The 20,732-nt window shown below is 43.6% G+C and overlaps 1 protein-coding gene across 1 annotated transcript; it reads right to left on the bottom strand.

Annotated features, from left to right (window-relative positions):
• Positions 1-19,913: 19,913 nt before the first annotated feature.
• Positions 19,914-20,327, bottom strand: LOC138260280 (uncharacterized). The gene has a single exon (XM_069208613.1). It carries the CDS (start codon positions 20,325-20,327, stop codon positions 19,914-19,916), a length of 414 nt encoding a protein of 137 aa, XP_069064714.1.
• Between the last annotated feature and the right edge of the window lie 405 nt (positions 20,328-20,732).

The raw sequence follows: 20,732 nt of genomic DNA, 5'->3' as shown, positions 1-20,732 counted from the left end.
ATAATATCAGCTTGCTGTTCAGACTAATTGTCACACAAAAAAGTACTTTGGGGTATGAAGAAATCTCTTCATTAATATTCTAAACTAGTGTTACGAGATGGAAAATCCTTCTGCTGGTTTCACCAAAAATATTTTCTTCTATTGTGGAAAAACAGTTTATGTCCCTTGCACTTTTGTGGTAGTGCTGTGCACATTAAACATTCTAAAAGGGATAAGAAGAAGATATTGGATTTGACATTATATTTATTGAATTATTTGGTAGGTCCCCAATCAATCTCAATGTTACAGCCATCAGGGCACGGACATTTGTGAAGATTACACAGGTGTTATGCATAAGAACAGTCTTAGCAGTATTATTATGATGTACATGCACTGTATTGTTTCCTTCAATTACTCAAGTGCTGTACATATATATACTAATTGTAGTATGTCAAGATTTCAAAACAATGACCCTAGTGCACAGTGCAATGACAATAGAACATTTTAATTTATTTTTACATCTGCTCCTGAACAGGAAACAATATAGAAGACACTGACACAGAACATGCAGCCAGTGTGGATGTAGAATACAATGAGACACAAATTAGGCTGGACACAGACCCCTCTAAGAAGCATATAAAATGTGAAACTGAATTTGATTTTGATAGTTTAGTACGCCCTCCACCAAATGTGCCATCGCACCACTGTAGAGCAAGTCCACAGAGGAGTAGCCAAAATCTTCCCATGAGAGCAATTAAGAGGACATTATTTACCCAGTTTATGAGGAAGCTGTATGCAACTGCACAGCATCACTTGTGGATGACGGCGGGGGAACATGGCGGCCGGTTGAAGCGCTGACCGCGAACTCCCATCGGACGAGAGACGCGGACGAGAGACGCGACCTGCGACCCCTGACCTGGAAACGACGCGCTGAGAGCCGGAGCAGTCCCGCAGTTGGATCGACGCGCGAGAGGATCACCGCGGCCGTAGAGGGGCCCCCTTGTTGTGACGAGGAAGAGGTTTGGAGGAGAGACGCCGGGGAAGAGACTAGGGGAGAGACTGGGATTGTGCAGGGCTCCTAGACCGGCGCCCCGGGTGAGTCGTTCCTCTTGCCGGGAAGAGCTGTTGATGGCGTTTTTTTTTTTTTTTTTTTTTTCTCTCGGTGTTGAGGTTGACAGAGCTCCCTGCGTGAGAGATACACACTGATAAATCCAGATTGGTAGGAATACCATAAATCGTTAATTAACCTGAACATCGGATCTTTAAAAAACAATCGCAGGTTGAATCTGCATAGGATTTTTTTTTTTTTGTGAGCCTTTCTTTTTTTTTTTTTATTTTTTTTTTTAGACTTCTTCTGTCACCCACAGAGGTTTGATGTTAAACTCTCTTATCATTAACTTTGAGCATTGTCTCTTTGCTTTAAGAGTTATTCCAACGTTGTTTCTACTCCTTGAATTAGACCGAGTTGGGCATCACTGGGCATCATTTGCCTATCGGGCTTGGAGTAGCTATTTGAAGGACTCGGAAGGATCCTAGAAAATCCAGTCTCGGAATACGTTACTATTGGAGTGTACTTGTCTATATTGATCTCCCCGCCCCAGGTCGGGAGATTTAATTAAAAATCACGGCGAACAAGGAGGGGGGCGAAATTGCTTCGGCGAGAGGTGGTCAGGGGGTCCCCTGGAATCAAGCTTTAAATTCCAGTATTTGGGCTGAAGCAGTGAGGGGTGTGCGACGAGGGAGATCTTATACCTCTCGCTGTTCTCTTCGTGGGAGTTTACCGGAGACTCCGGGGCTTTCCACTAGGAGTAATTTGAACAGGAATAAGGTGGGAGGAGAACGTGATACCAGCAGAGCCTCTCGGTGCATGTCTCCAATCAAACGCCGCCCCAGGGTTGCACGGGCAGAGGTTAAAAACCTGGTTGGTGCAAGGACTTGTAAGCCCGGCCCCCTGGGTGTGAGTGATAAGCCCCAGGTTTATTCATCAGAGACTATAGCAGTTACAAATCCTGGATATAAGACTCACGGCGAAGTCTCTTTAAAGGGGACTGATCAAATTTTGTCATCTGTGGGCCCTCCTATCCCTCTCTTGGGGGAAGGCCAACCTGAACTTCTGGGGAGGAGTGAATCACTGATCACAAGATATTTTCGGACTACTACCTTTCCATCGCAGGATATGGCAAATAGTCAACTAACCTCAGATGATTTAGAAATGTCAAATTTAGCTATGCGTTTGGCTAGGCGGTCGCCCCTAAATCCATTAGACAAGGATCTAGATGGACAGGGAGAGGATTCCTCTAAATTATCGGCTTTGTTAGAAGTGGAGAGCAACCCTCTCAGAGGTACAATGTCTTATGGTATGGACGTACAGGCCCTGCTAATCTCTCTTACTAAAGAGATTAGGGAAAAATTTGAGACATCAGAAAATAACCAAACAAGGATTCGGGAAGTATGTGAGGCTTTGGAAAATAAAATCACTTTGTTAACAGATCGGATGGGTAAACTCGAGACTGTGGGGGCGGCCCATGAGGAGCGGGTGGCAGCTCAATCTGAGGATATTTCACAATTAAAACGTGGAGAAAAGTTGTTACAGGACAAACTAGAGATTTTGGAAAATAACATGCAGAGAAATAATATCAGGCTTTTGGGTGTTCCTGAGGGATTGGAAGGGGAAGATATTAAGGGCTATGTGATTGCTTTGATAAAAGAGGTTATCCCAAATACAGCAGGGTTTAACCTGGAAGAGGATATTCAAAGAGTCCATCGTGACCCGTTCAAGAAAAATCCCGGGAGGAAGAATCCCAGGAGGATTCTGATAAATTTCAATACGTACTCTATCAAGGAAAAAATTCTGTCTGAAGCCCTTAAAGTTGGTGTTTTTTCCAAGGGGGATTGGGCCTTCAGGATAAGATCGGACTTGTCTAAAGCAACGTTAGATAGACAGTGGGAATTGGGAAATTTTATGCGTGAGCTTCGTTCTCTTGGGGCTACCGTACAGCTAAGGTTTCCGGCAGCACTCCGGATCATGTGGAAGAACAAAATGTATAACATGAGAGACCCGGGGGAGGTTAGCGCATTTATAGACCAGATTAAGGCGTCACAATAAGATCTAGTGGAAGTATCTCGTCCGATGGGGAGTTCGAATTTAGGATAACAGGATGGTTATCCTAGTAGAATCAAGGAGGGTTCCCCAGGGTAGGGGGGTTGGGTTTGGGTGGGAGTTGGGGTTGGTGTTGGTGGAGGGGGTGGAAGGCACTGGGTGTGGGGGTTTGGGTTGGGTTAGGTGGGTTAGGTGGGTTGAAAGGATAAAAATAAGAAAGTCCTCATATGTTGTTTACCTAGGAGGGGGGTGCGCTGTGCTTATGACGTTTTCCTTTTCTCCTGACAGATATGTCTAAGTATGGGAATTTAAGATTGAAATTTCTTTCTTGGAATGTGAATGGTTTAAGAGTGGTAAGCAGGAGGAGGAAGATTTTTGAATATTTAAGATTGGCGGAAGAGGAGATTATCATATTGCAAGAAACTCATCTCCAACAAACAGAGTGGGAGACCTGGGTTAAACGGTTGAATTGGGTTTCTCTTAGCGTATGCTCCTCCCAAACTAGTGTGATAAAAGGCGTGGCAGTTCTCATCAAAAAATCCATAAAGCTTAGGATAGGATCGGTGCAAGTTGACCCTAGAGGGAGATGGGTAGTGGTAGAACTGTGCGTATGTGGTTATTGGGTCACGGTGGCAGGCTATTATGGACCTAACCTAGATGATCCCACACCACTTCAAGAGTTATTCAATATTTTACTTCTAGCTAGATATCCAGTGGTACTAGGCGGAGACTTCAACATTTTGTTAGACCCTGTACACGATAAGTCAACCCCTCGAGGTACGGATAACTCTCCTAAAATGAGGGCACAGGTGAAACAAGCCATGCAAGATTTAGGATTGGTAGACATATGGCACTGCAGAGGAGGCGAAGGAGACAGATATACATTTTACAATAAAAAATATGGGCATAGATCTAGAATAGATTTTTTTTTAATACATAAAAGTTTATGCCCAGAGGTCAGAAAGGTAGCCCACAATCCAGCTCACCTCTCAGATCATTCAGCTGTAAAATTACACTTGGATATCAGGGTCGTAAATAAAGGTATTAGATGTATAATTAATCGCGCTATACTATTAGACGACTCTATAGTAGAAGCATTAAAAAAAGACACAAGAGATTTCTTTCTTTTGAACCAAGGTACGGCAAGTTTATGGTGTGTTTGGGACGCCTTTAAGGCTTATATTAGAGGGAGGCTTATGAGCCTGGCAATATACAAACATCGTGAAGAAAAAGAGAAATTGGGAGATATGGAATTATCTCTAAAAACCTTGCAAGCTGCAATCCATAAAGCACGAGCAGAAGAGAAGGTCAATTTATTAGAGGACTTGATATGTCAAGAGGTTAATGTTCGGACTAAGCTAGAGGCTTTTTTGGAAAATCGCAGTAAGTTAAAATGGGAAGCTAGCCGATATGCTCACCATGAATATGGAGAAGGTTGCAGTAAGCTACTAGCATGGAAGGTTAAGTCAGACCTCTCTAAAAGATATATTTCAGCAGTCAAATCGGACAATACGATTTGTGTGGAGCAAGAAGAGATTGAGGGGGCATTTGTATCTTTTTTCCAAGACGTATACTCAGAAAGCCTGGTTAATTCAGACGAGTCGATTAGTGATTTTCTAGAAAAACTACACCTTCCAGCTCTAGAAGATTCTGAAAAGACCCTATTAAATTGTAAAATAAATGAGGCTGAGCTTATTGAAGGCATAAAAGCGTTAAAAAAAGGAAAGGCCGCTGGTCCAGACAATCTACCTAATGAATTGTACAAGGTCTTGGGGGAAGTTATTAGTCCTTTTTTATTAGAATTATTTAATTCTATGCTGGTTGAGGGGGCTCAGACGCCTAAATCCTGGAGAGAGGCTATAATTTGTCTAGTTTTAAAGCCAGGTAAGGATCCAATGTCTTGTGCATCTTACAGACCCATCTCCCTGTTGAATGCCGACTACAAACTTTATACAGGGATTTTAGCCAGGAGATTAGGGAGTGCCATAGGCAATCTGATTCATACGGATCAAAAGGGTTTTATGAAAGGGAGGTATCTCCAGGATGTAACACATGAGTTATTTGCTGCAATAGATCTGGCGGAACAAGAAAAGACCCCTCTGGCGATCCTGACTTTTGACGCAGCAAAGGCCTTCGATCGGGTCAATTGGTCTTTTTTGAGGTTAGTGCTGGAAAAAGGAGGCTTGGGATTTCCTTTTGTTAGGACAGTCAGGGAATTGTATAGATGCCCCTCAGCGAGAATTCTGGTCAACGGCCAGTTATCACAAGAATTTAGGATTTGGCGGGGTACGCGACAGGGATGTCCATTGTCTCCCTTGCTTTTTAACTTATATATTGAGCCTCTGGCAATTTCTCTTAGGTTAAGTAAGGAAATTACTCCATTTCAAAGTGGGGACTGGGAAAAAAAAGTAGCATTATATGCGGATGATCTTATGCTATATACCAAGGATGTTAGTTCTACCCTACTAGCGTTCAATACTTTGATGGAGCAATTTGGTAAACTTTCTGGTTACAGCGTAAACACAGAAAAGACAGAAATAATGTGTTGGAATTTGACTTATGCTTCTCCTTTAGTCAAACAAGAGATCAGATATTTGGGTATACGATTAACAAATGATCTAAATGAGGTACCTAAACTAAATTTTAACATAACATACAGAGAAACCAAAAAATTGCTAAAGACGTGGGCCGCTCTCCCTCTTTCCATAATTGGAAGATCCAACATTTTGAAGATGTGTATTCTCCCAAAATTCACCTTTTTATTCAACACTATTCCACTAGAGTTTAAGAACTGCTGGTTTAAAAAACTACAGGGGGATTTATCCTCGTTTGTATGGGCTTCTAAAGGAGTAAGGATCTCGTGGAAAAAGATGAGTAAAAAAAAAGAGTGGGGGGGCATTGCGTCTCCAGATTTCTTCAAGTATTATCTGGCATTTCAATTAAAAAGCATTAGAAACCTATTGAATAAGAAGTCAGAATATGATCCGGCGTGGAAAGCCTTAACGGCACACCTCGAGGAAAAAGCAGATCATTTTCTATATAAATTCGGCCATCCTAAGTACTTCAAGAAGGTACGCTTGAAGACACTCAGACATGCATGCAACATTTGGATGCACTTTCGGAAGGTGCTAGAGATACCCTATTTTTGCAGCTCTTCCCCCATTTGGGATTCACCTGGCACTCCTGAATGCCTCACTGATAAATTATCAATTCCTTTGAGAGTGAGTGGGATTGTAAGATGGGGCCAGATAATGGAAGGACCAGAACTGTTAAGCTGGTCGACACTTTATGAAGGGACTGGAGGGACAGTCTCCAAATTCAAGTATCTTCAGATAGCTAGTTGGGTTAAATCGCAACAAATAGGAGAAATAGGAAGGAATATATGGGAAGGGAAATTAAACCAGAAAATCATTAATAAGGAAGTTGCTCTGTGGTACCATGCTCTGTTGGAAGCAACAAGGGATGGGACATCCCTTCCCTTGTTGAAGTGGGGGGGGATCTTTCCAACTCTAGATGTGAAATCTTTATGGAATAGGTCCTGCTCAGAATTGTGGTTCACGACCAGCCCGGCAGAGTTGAAGAAAAACCATTTGTTCACACTTCATAGGGTTTACTGGACGCCGGCCAGATTAACAGCTATCGGGAAAACTCAGAAAAACTGTCCGAGGTGTGGTGACGATAAGGCAAACGATATACACATGTTTTGGCAATGTTCAAAGTTGTGGGAATATTGGGAGGAGATAGGAAACACTTTAAAGATAATATTTAATGTGAACGTAAAATTGGATCTTTCTATGTTGGTGTTTGGGGTCAGTGAACAGGGAATGAATTATCAAAAATTGTCAGCACATCAGGAGCACCTGTTGTTTGTATTAATACTTTTGGCTAGACGAGAAATTTGTCGTAAATGGGTTGACCCCTTTCCCCCCCGTTCTAAGGATTGGCAAATATCTGTAAATCGAATGTGCATAATGGAACAACGAGGTCCCCTTTCTAGAAGGGATAACTTCTGGATGAACTGGGAAAATGTCTACCAATAGTATATTACTGTTTTGCTGTCTGGTCTCCTCCTCGTGCAACTTAAGTCCAATGATTAGTACTCCCCTTACCCAATACTGGGCGATGCTTTGGTTATGACTAGGTTTCATAGAAAATAGTATATCCTGGTTGATGGCATACGATCGGGAGAATAATAAAACGTAGACCAAACGGGACGACCCAAGGGTTACGTTTCCCCCGTCCGGTACCATTTTTCCTCTACCAAAGCATGGGTGATAATTATGAGGACGAAAAAAAAAAAAAAAAAAAAAAAATCACTTCTGGATGACGACTTTGCAAGAAGAGTGTCAGAGGTACATCTCCTCGGCCACACAAATTTGCAAGCAGAGATGCTAACCAATTAAAACAATGTTTCAGTTTGTGCCTACACACTACATTATGCTTCACCCCAGTCCCAGCTTGGCACCCCTCCCCTACCATTCTAAGCACAGACCCCCAAAATTACTCAGGCCCTAACTTCTCTCTACCCATTCATCTCACAGCCACTGTTTCCCTAGCGACCACACCAATTCCTCCCATGTGATATCTCCACCATGGGCTTGTACCATTGTTAGTATTTGCGAATTCCTGTTGTCAATGGCCTACCCCTCATCTTTGTCTATTGCACAGGGTCGCAGATAAAATACACTTTGTCATGTGCCTCAACTCCACCATACAGATGCCTGTAAAAACATAGAAGTTAGTTATTTAATTAGTAATATTTGCCACATCTGGTTTACAAATTACTTTGTGTTCTACAAACGTCCTAGATGCATGACAGACAATGACTTAAACTTGTTTCCATCAACACACTTCCTTGCACTGTTACATAGGCAAATGTTTAAAAAAAAAGCTATTATTTATTACAGTTATGTCTTAACTGGATGCATCACCTTACCACATACGCCTTTTCCATGCATAGCTTTACAACATAGTCTTCACCACAAATACCTTTACCACAAAGATGCCTTTATCGCACAATCATGCATAAACTTACCATGCATGGCTTTGACCTGCATTGCAATAATTTTACGATAATTAAAACCATATATATGGGAAGTTTTCATTAGGTCAGTGTTTCCATAGGAAATTAATTTCTTGTTTAGCCTATAACTTTGGCATCGTTTGAAGAATCTCCACAAACCTTTCTAAAAAAGTGTTCTTTTTTGTTTAGTTTATTTGTGGAAAGTTTTGGGCTTATAAAAAAGGGGATCACAAAAAAGCAAAAATCCCTATGCTTTATCTATTGTCTTCTTTAGGCAGCATTACTGCAAAAACTGCTGAACTGAATTACACCAAATTTAGCAGGAAGCTGGATCTTAGATTTCAAATTGCACTTTTTATGATTCTGAATAAATCTGCTCAGTAGTTTTTTGACAAAATAAGGTACAAAATATTTGCATATATGGATGGTTGGGTCCGATGGACTTCGGCTAGAGACTTGCAGGAGCGCCAGTTCAAAAATAGAACACTATCCAGTGGAAGTTAGACTCCAGCAGGAGCAAGCACTCTCATGAGCTGCCAGCAACATTTTTCTAATGTTGCTGGCAGCTATTGAAGTATTCAGGAACTTGGGGCCTGAATTAGATCTTGGGGATATTACCACCAATCACCCAGCGACCGCAGTCCATAATACTCCATCAAGCTAATTGTGTTCAGCTTTATATTTAGCTTTATTGAGGTTCAACTGCCATCAGCGTCGACAGAGTCTCCTCCATTGCACAAGCTATATCCTGCAACATACCAGTGCTGGAAAGTAGCACTCTGTCAGGATGGCAGCCCTGTGCCGACCATATTTAGATAACATAGTTGAGCTGGTGGTGTACCAGCGGCAGTCTCATGACAACAGGAGTCCGTCTCAAAACTTGTGCAGCATTGTACTATGACTATGCCTATTGGGTGGATGTTAGCAGCCCACACCTGATATATATTGGACCACTGTGAACACCTGTAAAATACACTATAACACACACTCCATCTCAGACCATGATCCTTTTCCATTTCACTGCAGACCACCATATCAGGACGACCTTGCCACTCGCCAGTCAGGTTATTTTCTTTTTTCCTATTCTGCCTCTTTTTTTCACCTTTTCATTTTTCATTATTTTTTTTCAATCACTGTAAGGCCACTAGTATATTTCTTCTCTGCTCACTATGGCAGGGAGGAGGAACTTAAATTTCACAGAGGGTGAATTTACAATAATGGTGGATGAACTTATGAGAGTTAAGTCACAATTGTTTGGAGCACAAGTACAAAATACTGCCATATTGCAGAGAAGGCAAATGTGGAAGATAATAGTCAACAGAGTGAATACTGTAGCTAATAATCTGTGCACATAGGTGGAAATTATGAGGAGGTGGAACAGCCTGTGGGGTAGAGTCCATTCCCCGTCCTCCCAGCATCTTGTGGTGGCCCAGAGTACTGGTGGTGGTTCTTCCTGCTCACCAATACAACTCTTTCCCTGGAAGGTGAAGGTCTTGCAGATCCTACATCCTGGAGGCTTGACAGGAATCCCGGGTGGAGTGGAGACTGGTAAATTACACCTATGTATGTCACACTAGCCACAAATGGAGTCATTGCCTTTAACCTAACCAGTCATAATGTTTCTAGACATCTATCAAAACATATATATTTAAACTTCATTTTCCAAAATACCTCATGTTATCCAAACCAGCAGAATCATGGTTGTTACAATCTAGTTAACAATGACCAATATGTATTGCCAGATTGTGTATTGTTCTTCATGAATCACCCTTTGCATTATTTGCCTAGTCCATTTCTGTATTTCAGTGAAGGTTTTTGTACTTCAAAAGACAGGTCCCAAACTCTATCCACATGCACATGAAGGTATAGTGCTTGTAAGTGGTATCTTAACCTACCACAAGTGTGTACGTATGGTAAATGTGTGCCTATTTTCACTGTATTGATGTGTTACTCACTTTTATTGGCAGTAGTGTTTACAAATTAGTATAACAACCATGATGCCCCACTTTTTTCTCTGCAAAACAGTAGGGCAATGTTATGTTGCATTTCACATGCTGTGTTGATCCAGTGTGTTGTCACCTTCTTGTTACTCCATTGAATTGTTCTATTTTCTTGCACACATCATAGTTTACGTATTTAAAGGTTTAGTATCATATTCTTTGGCCTGCTGATTATAAGTAGTATTGATACACAATTTACTTAGCAGTTTTTCTATGATAACCAATGCCATTTAATCCATTAAGTTGTAGCATGTTTTGTGTTTGAGGCAGCTAGGTCTTGAAATGACTCAGTTCTCAAATCTCCTCTCTACTGTGTTGTGTTGCATGTCTGGTACATGTTATGTACACTTTCTAAATAACATTTTACATTTCAGGACATCTGTCCATCATTGTTACTGAAATGTGCATCTGTGTACATTAAGCTGCATGAGTAAAAAGTAAAACATCATGCAAAGGCCTAAACATTCCATTAAATATCATTTTTCATTTTTTTAGGTTGCTTAACCTGTATCTGAAGATGTATTTGAAGTACAATACAGACATTTAATATCTTTTTTTAATTCATATTGGGACCAACACCCAGGGCCAGTGGATCACCATCTGCAAAATAAGACACCTCCACTACAGGCCAGGATCAAGCCTTCACTGATGACACCACTCCTGCAAGTCCGGATGATGAGTGGATGCCTGACCCATCTGGTCTGTCTAGGCAAACAGCCCCATTGAGTCACACTCAGCCCACACCTACGCCTCCCACCCCAGCTGCTACAACAACTCAGCCTATGGATACCTCTACTTCTTGTGTCCAGAGGAGCACAACTCCCATCTTGTGCCCCCAGTCCTAACTACTGTTGAGCAACCACCACTACATACAGTTGCACCAGGACCCAGTGGGATGGGCCACATTGTCTCAAGGGTACAGGGTAGTGAGTTTAGGGGTCGTGGGAGGAAATCAGTGGGCCAGCAAATCGGGGCAACTGGCATCATTGTCATCCAGACCACCATTGATTGAGTGTAGGGAGCAATACAACAGCCTCAAGACGTGATGGGCCTGGTCCTAAAAGAGATTCAGGACCTTAAGCAGGTGCAGAGGGAGCACATGCATGATCTGTGAATCACAACTCCAATTTGTGCTCATTGTCTGGGGTTATGTTTGACATTTATCATCACATGTGCAGGGCTTTTCCTGTACCATCTACCCCTGTCTGTGGTCCTTCACCATCAGGATAAAATATACCTTTCACAGCCACAGACAGGGAGGCCCTGCCACAATAGGAAACTGGTTCACCTACCCAAGGTCCTGCACCTGTAAACCCCCTCCCCCCCCTTGAAGGTACATTAATCCGGATCACCATGAGAGCATCGCAAGACATCCACTACCACCTCCAACAGATGAAGAACCTAATTTCCTCCAGTGTGTTTCTATCATTCACTCAACTATTTCATGGACCCATTTACCTTTTTTGAGGAGAGTTGTATTTTGTACATTGGACTCCCAACAATAGATATAGTTTCATTCAACATGATAGACTTTAGATGTTTATTGTTCTTTTTTATTCTGGTTACGAATATACTGCACTCGTTTTTTTTTCAAAATAAATACACATAAAACTGAGTCAAATACTTGTGTTGTATTTATTGAGGTAATTCCTTTTTAATGTCTTCTGTGCACAATCATCTTTGAAATCTATAAAACAATATGATACTAAAACAAATAATAGCTACCAACTTGGTAATGTGATTTCCATGTAAAAAATATGGAAAAAGAAACAATTAAATCTAAATGTATTGGGGTCATACATTTGTAGGTAACACATCTGTCACACAATAAAATATGCCTCTCACAAACTATGCGGAAGCCAGTCTGTGCCATTTAAAGGTTCACTCTCCAGAACCCTGACACCATTGAAGGAAGGGAATATTTCATAAAATCAAATTAAATAGGCAAACTACTATTGAATCATGCCCTTAGCTGGAGACAGACACCCTGCCTTCATAATAGGAATCCTACACCAATAGTCTATCTGATGGTAATAACATAAATGGAGGCCACATGCCCATTTTAGGACACTGTGGCAGTATCTGATGCAATGTCCCAACCACCATTCAGTGGTATGCAAAAAGAAGTTAATTCAGCTATGGGAAGCACATCAACAGCTTTCTACACTGAACACAAATTGCAGATTTAGCCAATGTGAAGGGAGACCAGTATGCTATAGCTTCATATACACATGTGGTTACAGCACATTAAGTAGCACATATTGCTTTGGTGGCAACATCCAACAGAATACAGGCCTGATACAATTGAAATAACTTCCATTCAGTCACAGTGCAAGTTGTTTCTGTATAAGATCTGTCCATCCAAAGTGAGTGTCTGACCCAAGATCAACCCATGTTCACTTTGTACTTTACAACAGCAACATATCAGTGGAAATATCACAACTTTGAAATGTCCAAATGACGATGACATGATGAAGGACTCTAAAACATGATAACAAGGGAAAATGTATGATTTTACATATACAATTTGACCCAGATGATAAGTAAGGAGGACAGATATACTTAGCACAAGCAAAGTTAACCTATGTCAATAAACACAGTAGTCAATGTAGGGAAAATTTGATCCACAAATATATTTGCCTTGGACTTTCCTGAACTGACCATTCCTACCAAATTACTATCACAGACATATGTTCAGTATGTCACAAGTTGTTCTGACAGTGAATGTCACAATATGTAAGGGTAACACTTACACTCAGGTGAAGAAGTGGTCAATGACATCTTGATGTAGGTAAATTCCTTCCTCTTCACTACTGTCTTCATTGGGCATTTCAACATCCTTACCAGCTGGCTCTTCACAGTCTCCATCCTCTGCGATGACTGGGATACTCTGTAGCAGGGCAACGTTATGCAGCCTTGTGGGAGGCTGGCCTGTTTTGTAGTGGGTACTAAAGGTACTTGTTGTAATCAATGATGGATACTCATAGGTTATAAGATGTAGGTTTATTAGCTTAGTTGTTGGTTACAGATAAAGCCCCACCAGGGGCAGCATCCTGCCACTCAGCCGTTCTCACGCCAACTGTCCACTCATCCAAGCACAAGCACTGTCAACATTCCAACCATACAATGACCTAATTCAATGGCTGAGCAGCAGGGAACATTAAGGTAGTGGGGGGAATGCATAAGATCGGAAGAGGCCACAAGACATCTCACCCTTTATGAAAACAATGAAATATTCAACAGAACGTAAAATGGCAAAACACCCTCCATCAACCATCCTCCAAAATTGAGTACCATCCCATCAAAATAAACAGAACAGGTTAACAAACACTCTCTGCAATAAACAGAAAAGATTAACAAACACTCACTCTGCATAACTTCAATACTCCGATGGGATGTAAGATGGTAAAACACAGTTAATCAATGCATTTCACAGATTTACAATACAACTGTACAAATAACACAAATCTTCCCTGCTCACCCAACAGAGAACACATCATGCACACTATAACAGGACCAGCTGTTGCCTTCCACAACTCAACAGGACTAGAGTTTCTTCCACCTCTACTGCATTTGGGTGTAACCACCTACCCTATCACCATTCACTTAAAGAGACCAGGGTCTCACCTACCCTCCACCTTGCTGGGGTGTAAACATGTACCCCTATCACCGGTCACTTAAACAGAACCAGGCTTTCACCTACAGTCTACTGCTTTGGGGTGTAATCACATACTCCCATCACCCTGTACTCAAGCAGGACCAGGATTTCACCTACCCTCTACTGCATTGGGATATAACTGCCTATCCACTTAACGGTGGGCCTAAAACACTGCCCCCACATCCTTTACCCCTATAGGAAGGATTGACATATATCACTGGGGTGTACCCCCCTGACATTGGGCTTAGCACACTGCCCCCACATCCTTAACCCCATAGGAAGGATTGACACATATCTCTGGAGTGTACCCCCATAACATTGGGCTTAACACACTGTCCCCACATCCTTAACCCCATAGGAAGGATGGTCAAAAACACAGTCCCAAATATGGATCAAAATACTAATATCACAAAATAAAAATGTCACTCTGCTTGTGACTCTAACATCCAACCTCAAATTACACATCTCTAAAATCGAGCATGGCTTTAAAACTTCAGGCCAATATACACACGCAAAATACGGTAAGCAAAATTTCATGGTAAAATAGCATGAGGGTGCACCTCCCATGCATAACATACATGTCACGACTCAACAACTTTAAAACATGTCAGTAACGGCATAACATTTCTCAATTCAATACAGCATTAAAAATTAATTTTGACAGCGGCAAGCATTGTCAGCATAAACATAACATTACTCAATTCAACCCAATGCATCTTTAAAATAGGGGATAGCAGTATTGCAAAATACACTCAAGGAATGTATGGTATTTAATGAAATGCACATGACAGTATATCTAAAGTTAAATTATTCCCTTGAAAATATTCAAATACTCCACACCGGTGAGCGACTTCTCACCCGAATACATTGCCATTCTACATTTTATTCCATTTAAATGCACGCACAGTTCTTTATCCTCATACAAAAAAATGTCACACATGTTCTCCACTGCACATGAGCTGTTCCCATGTACCAGGTCAGTGCTGTGGTCTTCCTCTTAGAAAGTTTACTTGAAACAGATCAGGCACCCAATGATCTCCCTTATAGTATAGGGGGTGGGGAAACTTAGCAACCCAGTCAACAGGAAGACTGTAACTGTTACTCACATTGTGTGCCCTTAAGCACAGCGCTTCAACTGGCTGCTGAGCAGGTTCACTGATCATTCTTCAGAGAGTGTTTAAATGCTGACACCCGTTGTTCCTCTAACTCACTTTCCACTAGGTTGCCAAATGTTTAGTGCCTTACATTTTTAACTCTGTGCACATGCAGGTCAGCAGACCATTTCCCCAATATACCTAGCCAATACAAGCAGGTAGAAGAGATGGGCTCCATGCACAGCTAAGCAGACCGCCTTCTTAATCTGCAGGCCACTGCACTTTCTGTTTGCTGTGCACCCAGTAGATTAAACAGCTTGCCTTGAAGTTAAGCAGGTCACTCGCCCTCTAGCTTCTGTTGAGTACTGTTGAGTAAAGGCTGTCTGGTAGAAAAGACACTGGTGGGGCTCCCAGGGTGCTCTTTTTCACTTCAATTTTCAGTTTCTTTTGCTTCATATTTTTCTCTTAGGTTTTCAATCTCTCGTCTCTTAGTTTTCCTCTGTAATCTGGTTCCTCCTTAGATTTTTTGTAGGTTCAGTTTCTTTCTTTTTTCACACGTTGGTTCTTCCTTAAATTGTCGCCAGTGTTGTAATCAATGATGGATGCTCGTAGGTTATAAAAGAGGTAGGTTTATTAGCTTAGATGGAGGTTACAGATAAAGCACCACCAGGAGCAGCATCCTGCTGCTCAGCCCTTGTTACTCCAACTGTCCACTCATCCAAGCACAAACACTGTCAACATTCCAACCATACAATGACTTCACTCCCTGGCAGCAGGGAACATTAAGATAGTGGGGAGAATGCATAATATAGAAGGAGCCCACAACAGTGCTTACACCTTACACCAGGTCCAGTTATCCCTTATTAGTGAAATGTAGTCGGTGTCTAGAAGCAAGGCTGTCTTGCGGTAGCTGTAGCTGAGCAGCCAAGGCTTTTCTAGGAGACTTGCAAAGCTCATGCAATACCAATGAAGTCACACAGTACTTACACACATGAAAGAAAATACTCAGGCCCAGATTTATACTTTTTGACGCAAAACTGTGCTAATGCAGTTTTGCATCAAAAAGGTTAGCGCCGACTAGCGCCATGTTTTAAAGCCACCCGGGCGTCATATTTATACTATGACGCTGGGTGGCGCTAAAATGAAGTTAATGGAGGAAAAAGGACTCTAATCCGGTTTACGAAATGTAAGCACGTCGCAAAACAGAAATGCACCATTTTTGCCCGCAATAGCATAGATACAGACATAAACGGAGAAAACTGTGCAAAGCAGAGGCCAAATGGAGCCAGGAAGCCAAGAGAGATCCTAGGGAGACCCCATTCAACCAGGAACGAGCAAGGATGACACAGTCAAGACCCAGGGGAGGGAGAAGAAAAAGAGAAAGTGCTGTTTCAGTACAGAGGAGCAGGAAGTACTGGTGAGAGAGGTGATGGAGGATCAAGATCAACTCTTTGTCACCTCAAAATTGCTAATTGGAAGGAGAGAGACTATATGGCAGCAGATAGTGGATAAGATAAACAGTGTGGCAGAGGTCAGGATACCTGTAACTGAGTGCAAGAAATCCAGGCATGACTGCATGCGAAAGACAAAGGAAAAAACGGCAAGGAACAGGAAAGCAGCACTGCAAACTGGAGGTGGGCGTCCAGCACAACAAGATGATTTGGACGAGATGGAGGAGATGGTTGCAGCGGCCATCCCGCAGGAAATCGTAACAGGAAGCGCAGGACAGGACAGTGCAGACTAGCAGGAAAAACTACAAATGCAGGGTAACTTGCATGGAGGAAATGTATGCTAAAATGATAAGTGTATGAAGGGGGAGGCACATGGGACTCACACAATGCATGTCAAAGGAGCGCAGAGGGATACGATGGAAGTTAAGCAAGTTGCACCATGCTGATGTAAGCTACACATGTACCTATGCCTTGGTAATGCCATGCACCATGACACATACACAACCTGGACATACGTTGAACACCAGGCCTTCGTACCTACATGTACTAATGCAGCACATGGGATGGATGGTATGTATAATCACTGTGCTACTGGTTGTGTCATCACAACATTCCTTGCATATAGTCAAATCAACACCACCAACACGACCAAGACCTCAGAGACCAGGTAGTCAGTCAATACCATTTCTGTGGTTACATCATAGTGGTTTTCCTTGCAGTAACACCTTGTAACTGCCTTGCCACATTGCCCAAATGCATCTCACAGCGCACAAGTCATTGCAACTGTCTCAACAGTACCCTGACATGTGCTGGTAGCACCACTACACTGCACATTGACAACACATCCACATCAGGTAGCCACCACTCCATCATGCAGTCAGGGTGTCCCCTGGGTGCATGGACCAATGAACTGAACAGGCACTGGGAAATAGCAGGCTGGACCCGTAACATTGGTAACATGCCACAACCCAGACCAACTAAACTGAAGTAGTGTTGAATCACACATCTTGATGCTGAACTGAAATCTGCCACTACTGAGAATATGTACCATAGATAGCAAACAGTAGGTCACAACAGTCACAGGCTGAGCCCATAAGTACTCTGACACAACCATGTCAGACGCAGGGGAATGGAAAAATAAACACACACATACAATACATGGTGTATGACTGTGAACATAATGGCGTATAATTCCACAATGACGGGCGGGGGATGGTGCATGGGTAAGTCTGGTGTTGGTAAGACTGCCACTTAGCACAACATTCTTGATGGATCAAATCGACTCAGTACCACTTTTGGGCTGCGTTGAGTGTGACAGGACACAGTGCACTCAGGCCTGAAAATCAGGCAGTGGAAAGGGCAAAGGGCCAGGGCATTAGATCACCTGCACTACCCATGCCAAATGCATGAGCTGTGCAGGGGCACCCTGGGCCACACCACCCCACATCACCAACAACCTTTGCTTGTGGGTTTAGTGACACACCTGTGGAGCTAAGCACTGTGCAGTATTGACAAGGTGGCGTTGAGCCACTTTTTGTGGCTTAAGGTCACCTTATAAATACGGCCCCTTCCCACGCAGCTTTGTGCGTGGAAGGGGTGTGCAATGGATGTTGCTGTGGGCATGCCAGAGCAACACCAATTGCATTTTGATGCTGCCTCGGATTTATGGAATTTTGTAAATCTGAGGCAGCACCAAAATCTAACACCACCCGTAGGGGTGGTGTTAACAGGGTGCAACGAGGGGGAATACTTTTATATCTACTCTTTTTTTAAATTTATTTATTTATTCAGTTTAATAAACATACATATCGCATACTGGCCAAAAGGATTAACATTAGAAACATACCTCAAAAAAAGGGCTAAATGTTACCACGCTCCCAGGGGGGAAAAAGAACAGGTAAGGAACCAACAAAAGAAGTGAAGTGCGGCAGGGAGGAAAATGGGCAGCACAGTCATCCATCCCAGCAAACCAACATGGCACAGACAGGCGGCAATGCACAGCAGGTCCTCCATGTGCATGGCCGACCAAGAAAGCACACAACATTTCATTTATGAGACTCCAGATAGGAGCGTAAGGGTGCCCAAATGTCCCTCGGGCTGGAGCCCTTAGGGACCAGTTCCCAAAAAACGTTAACTGCTCCTGACAAAACGCCGCATCTTGCAGCCAGTCGGCCCCGCGAGGAGCCCGGCCTCTCCCCCAACAGATCGCCACTTTGCGCTTTGCCAACAGCAGCAATAGTCCCACCAGCCTCCGCGAAGCCGTCAGCACCCCGTCCACCAGTCCAAGCAGCGCCAGCACAGGGGGAAGAGGCAGATCCAAACCAGTCATTTCTGCAATCACATGCATCACTTCCAGCCAGAAGGTGCGCACCTCCCCACAATTCCACGGCAAGTGTAAAAAATCAGCGTCAGTGGCGCGACTCCTTTCACAATTAGCATCCGCGCGCAGCCCCATAGCGTAGAGACTTCGACAGGTGTAATATAAACAATGCAGAAATTTAAAATGGATAAGCCACAGCCGATAATTCGGCAACAGTACTCTCATATGGGCACAGCATTTCTTCCACGCTTCTTCAGAAATGCACTCCCCATGTCCAGTTCCCATCTGGCTTTAGCAGACACAGCAATATTCCTCTGCTGTTCCTGCACACAACCATACAGCCTAGTAATGAGTTTGTGTGGCGACTGCACACACCACAACATCTCCAGAGCCCGGCAGGTCCTCAGAATCACAGAGAGACCCGCAAAATGCGCTCGGAGCATCGCATAGACTTGCAAAACATATAACCGATGCATAGCATTATTGGCTCCCTCTCCAAGTGCTGCCTCCGGGGAGATCAACCGCCCCCCCTCAAACCAACCCCCCAAAGTAGACAGACCCCAGCCATCAAGGAAGTCCCGCAGCTGCACGTCCCGGGACATCAACTCATTAGCGACATCCAGCACCGGCATTGCGGGAGCAAAAGGCTCACATGTCTCAGACCGTCGCAAAAAAGCTGCCCAGGCCCTAGAGGTGCACATCACTATATCCACTCCACGGGACCGGTGCCGAGACAAACACCCAAGGACCTGCGGCAGCCTATCCGGCCACACCGCATCACTCTCAGGCGCAAGATATGTTAGGTAGCGCACAGGGCGAACCCAATTGTACGCAAAGTGGTCCTGCGCACAATAATAATAGAGCTCCAAATCAGGGGCAGCCAGACCGACCAGTTCAAAGGGCAGCGCCAGCTTCTCCCAAGCAATCCTGGGCTGCCCACCCGCCCAGACCAGTCGTATCAGGGCTGAACAGAGGCACTGCAGGAAACCAGCAGTAAGTGCCAGTGGAAGGATCACAAATAAGTACAGAAATTTTGGCAGCACGACCATTTTAGCAATTGCTATGCGCCCTATAAGCGACAACGGCAGCGAGCCCCACACCTCGATCCTGTCTTCTAGCCAAGCTACTAGCCTGCCATAATTAGCCAACCAAAGCATTTCAACATCACAACTCAGCCAGATTCCCAAGTATCTGACCGGACCGCTCGCCCACTCAATAAGAAACCTGGACAGAAAGCTCGCCATCCCCGCAGTAAAAGGCTGCACAACTGATTTAGACCAGTTGATCGTTATGCCAGAAAAGGCGCCGAATCGAACAATCTCATTAAGCGAACATACAGCGTGATATCATCAGCATACATCGAGATTAATATAGGCCGCTGATGGTACAGCATCCCTCTGTTATTATGGTGTTGTTGCAAAAAGGCTGCGAGCGGCTCCATTGTCATTGCAAAAAGGAGCGGGGACAGGGGGCAACCCTGGCGGGTCCCCCGGGCTACCAGGAAGGGGTCTGAGATACTGCCATTCAGCCGCAATCGAGCAACAGGGTCTGTGTACAGCAACGGAATCAATTTAACGAATCGCGCACCCAGGCCCACACTTCCAAGCAGAGCAAATAAATACTTCCACACCAGCGAGTCAAATGCCTTAGTGGCATCTAAAAACACTGCAGCAGCCTCCTCCTCCACCTCAAGCGTACCCATCAGCGCAAAGAACGTTCACAGATTATGCGTTGTCGACCGCCCCGGAACAAACCCAGACTGGTCAAAATAAGCTCTATGTGCATTGTCAAACCAGAGCAAGCTGATCTCAGAGAAATATTCCAGCGCAGCCTCACTATTCAACTTGTTGGGAGCAGAATACAAATCCATAAAATATCTAGTAAACACTTTCATAACTCCCTCCGTCCCAGCCACGCGTTCACTCTCCAACCCATCTATTTCAGTAACGTAGCTGCTAGCCCAGGGTTTGCGTAGCATGTTCATCAGCGTGTGTCCTGCTCTATCCCCCTCGCCATAGTGCCTGGGCCTGGCATACTTCCCCAAAAAACAAACTTCCCGCAAAGAGTCCTCCTCATAGAGAGACACCGTGCCCCGCAGGGCAGCTAG

Source organism: Pleurodeles waltl, chromosome 2_1 (assembly GCF_031143425.1).
Source record: "Pleurodeles waltl isolate 20211129_DDA chromosome 2_1, aPleWal1.hap1.20221129, whole genome shotgun sequence".
Taxonomy (NCBI): Eukaryota; Metazoa; Chordata; class Amphibia; order Caudata; family Salamandridae; genus Pleurodeles; species Pleurodeles waltl.
Note: the sequence above shows the minus strand (reverse complement) of the source record. Positions and strands in the feature narration are given on the sequence as shown.

Coding starts and splice junctions, on each gene's coding strand:
- LOC138260280 (XM_069208613.1), bottom strand. CDS start 20,327: ATGGGTACGCTTGAGGTGGAGGAGGAGGCTGCTGCAGTGTTTTTAGAT.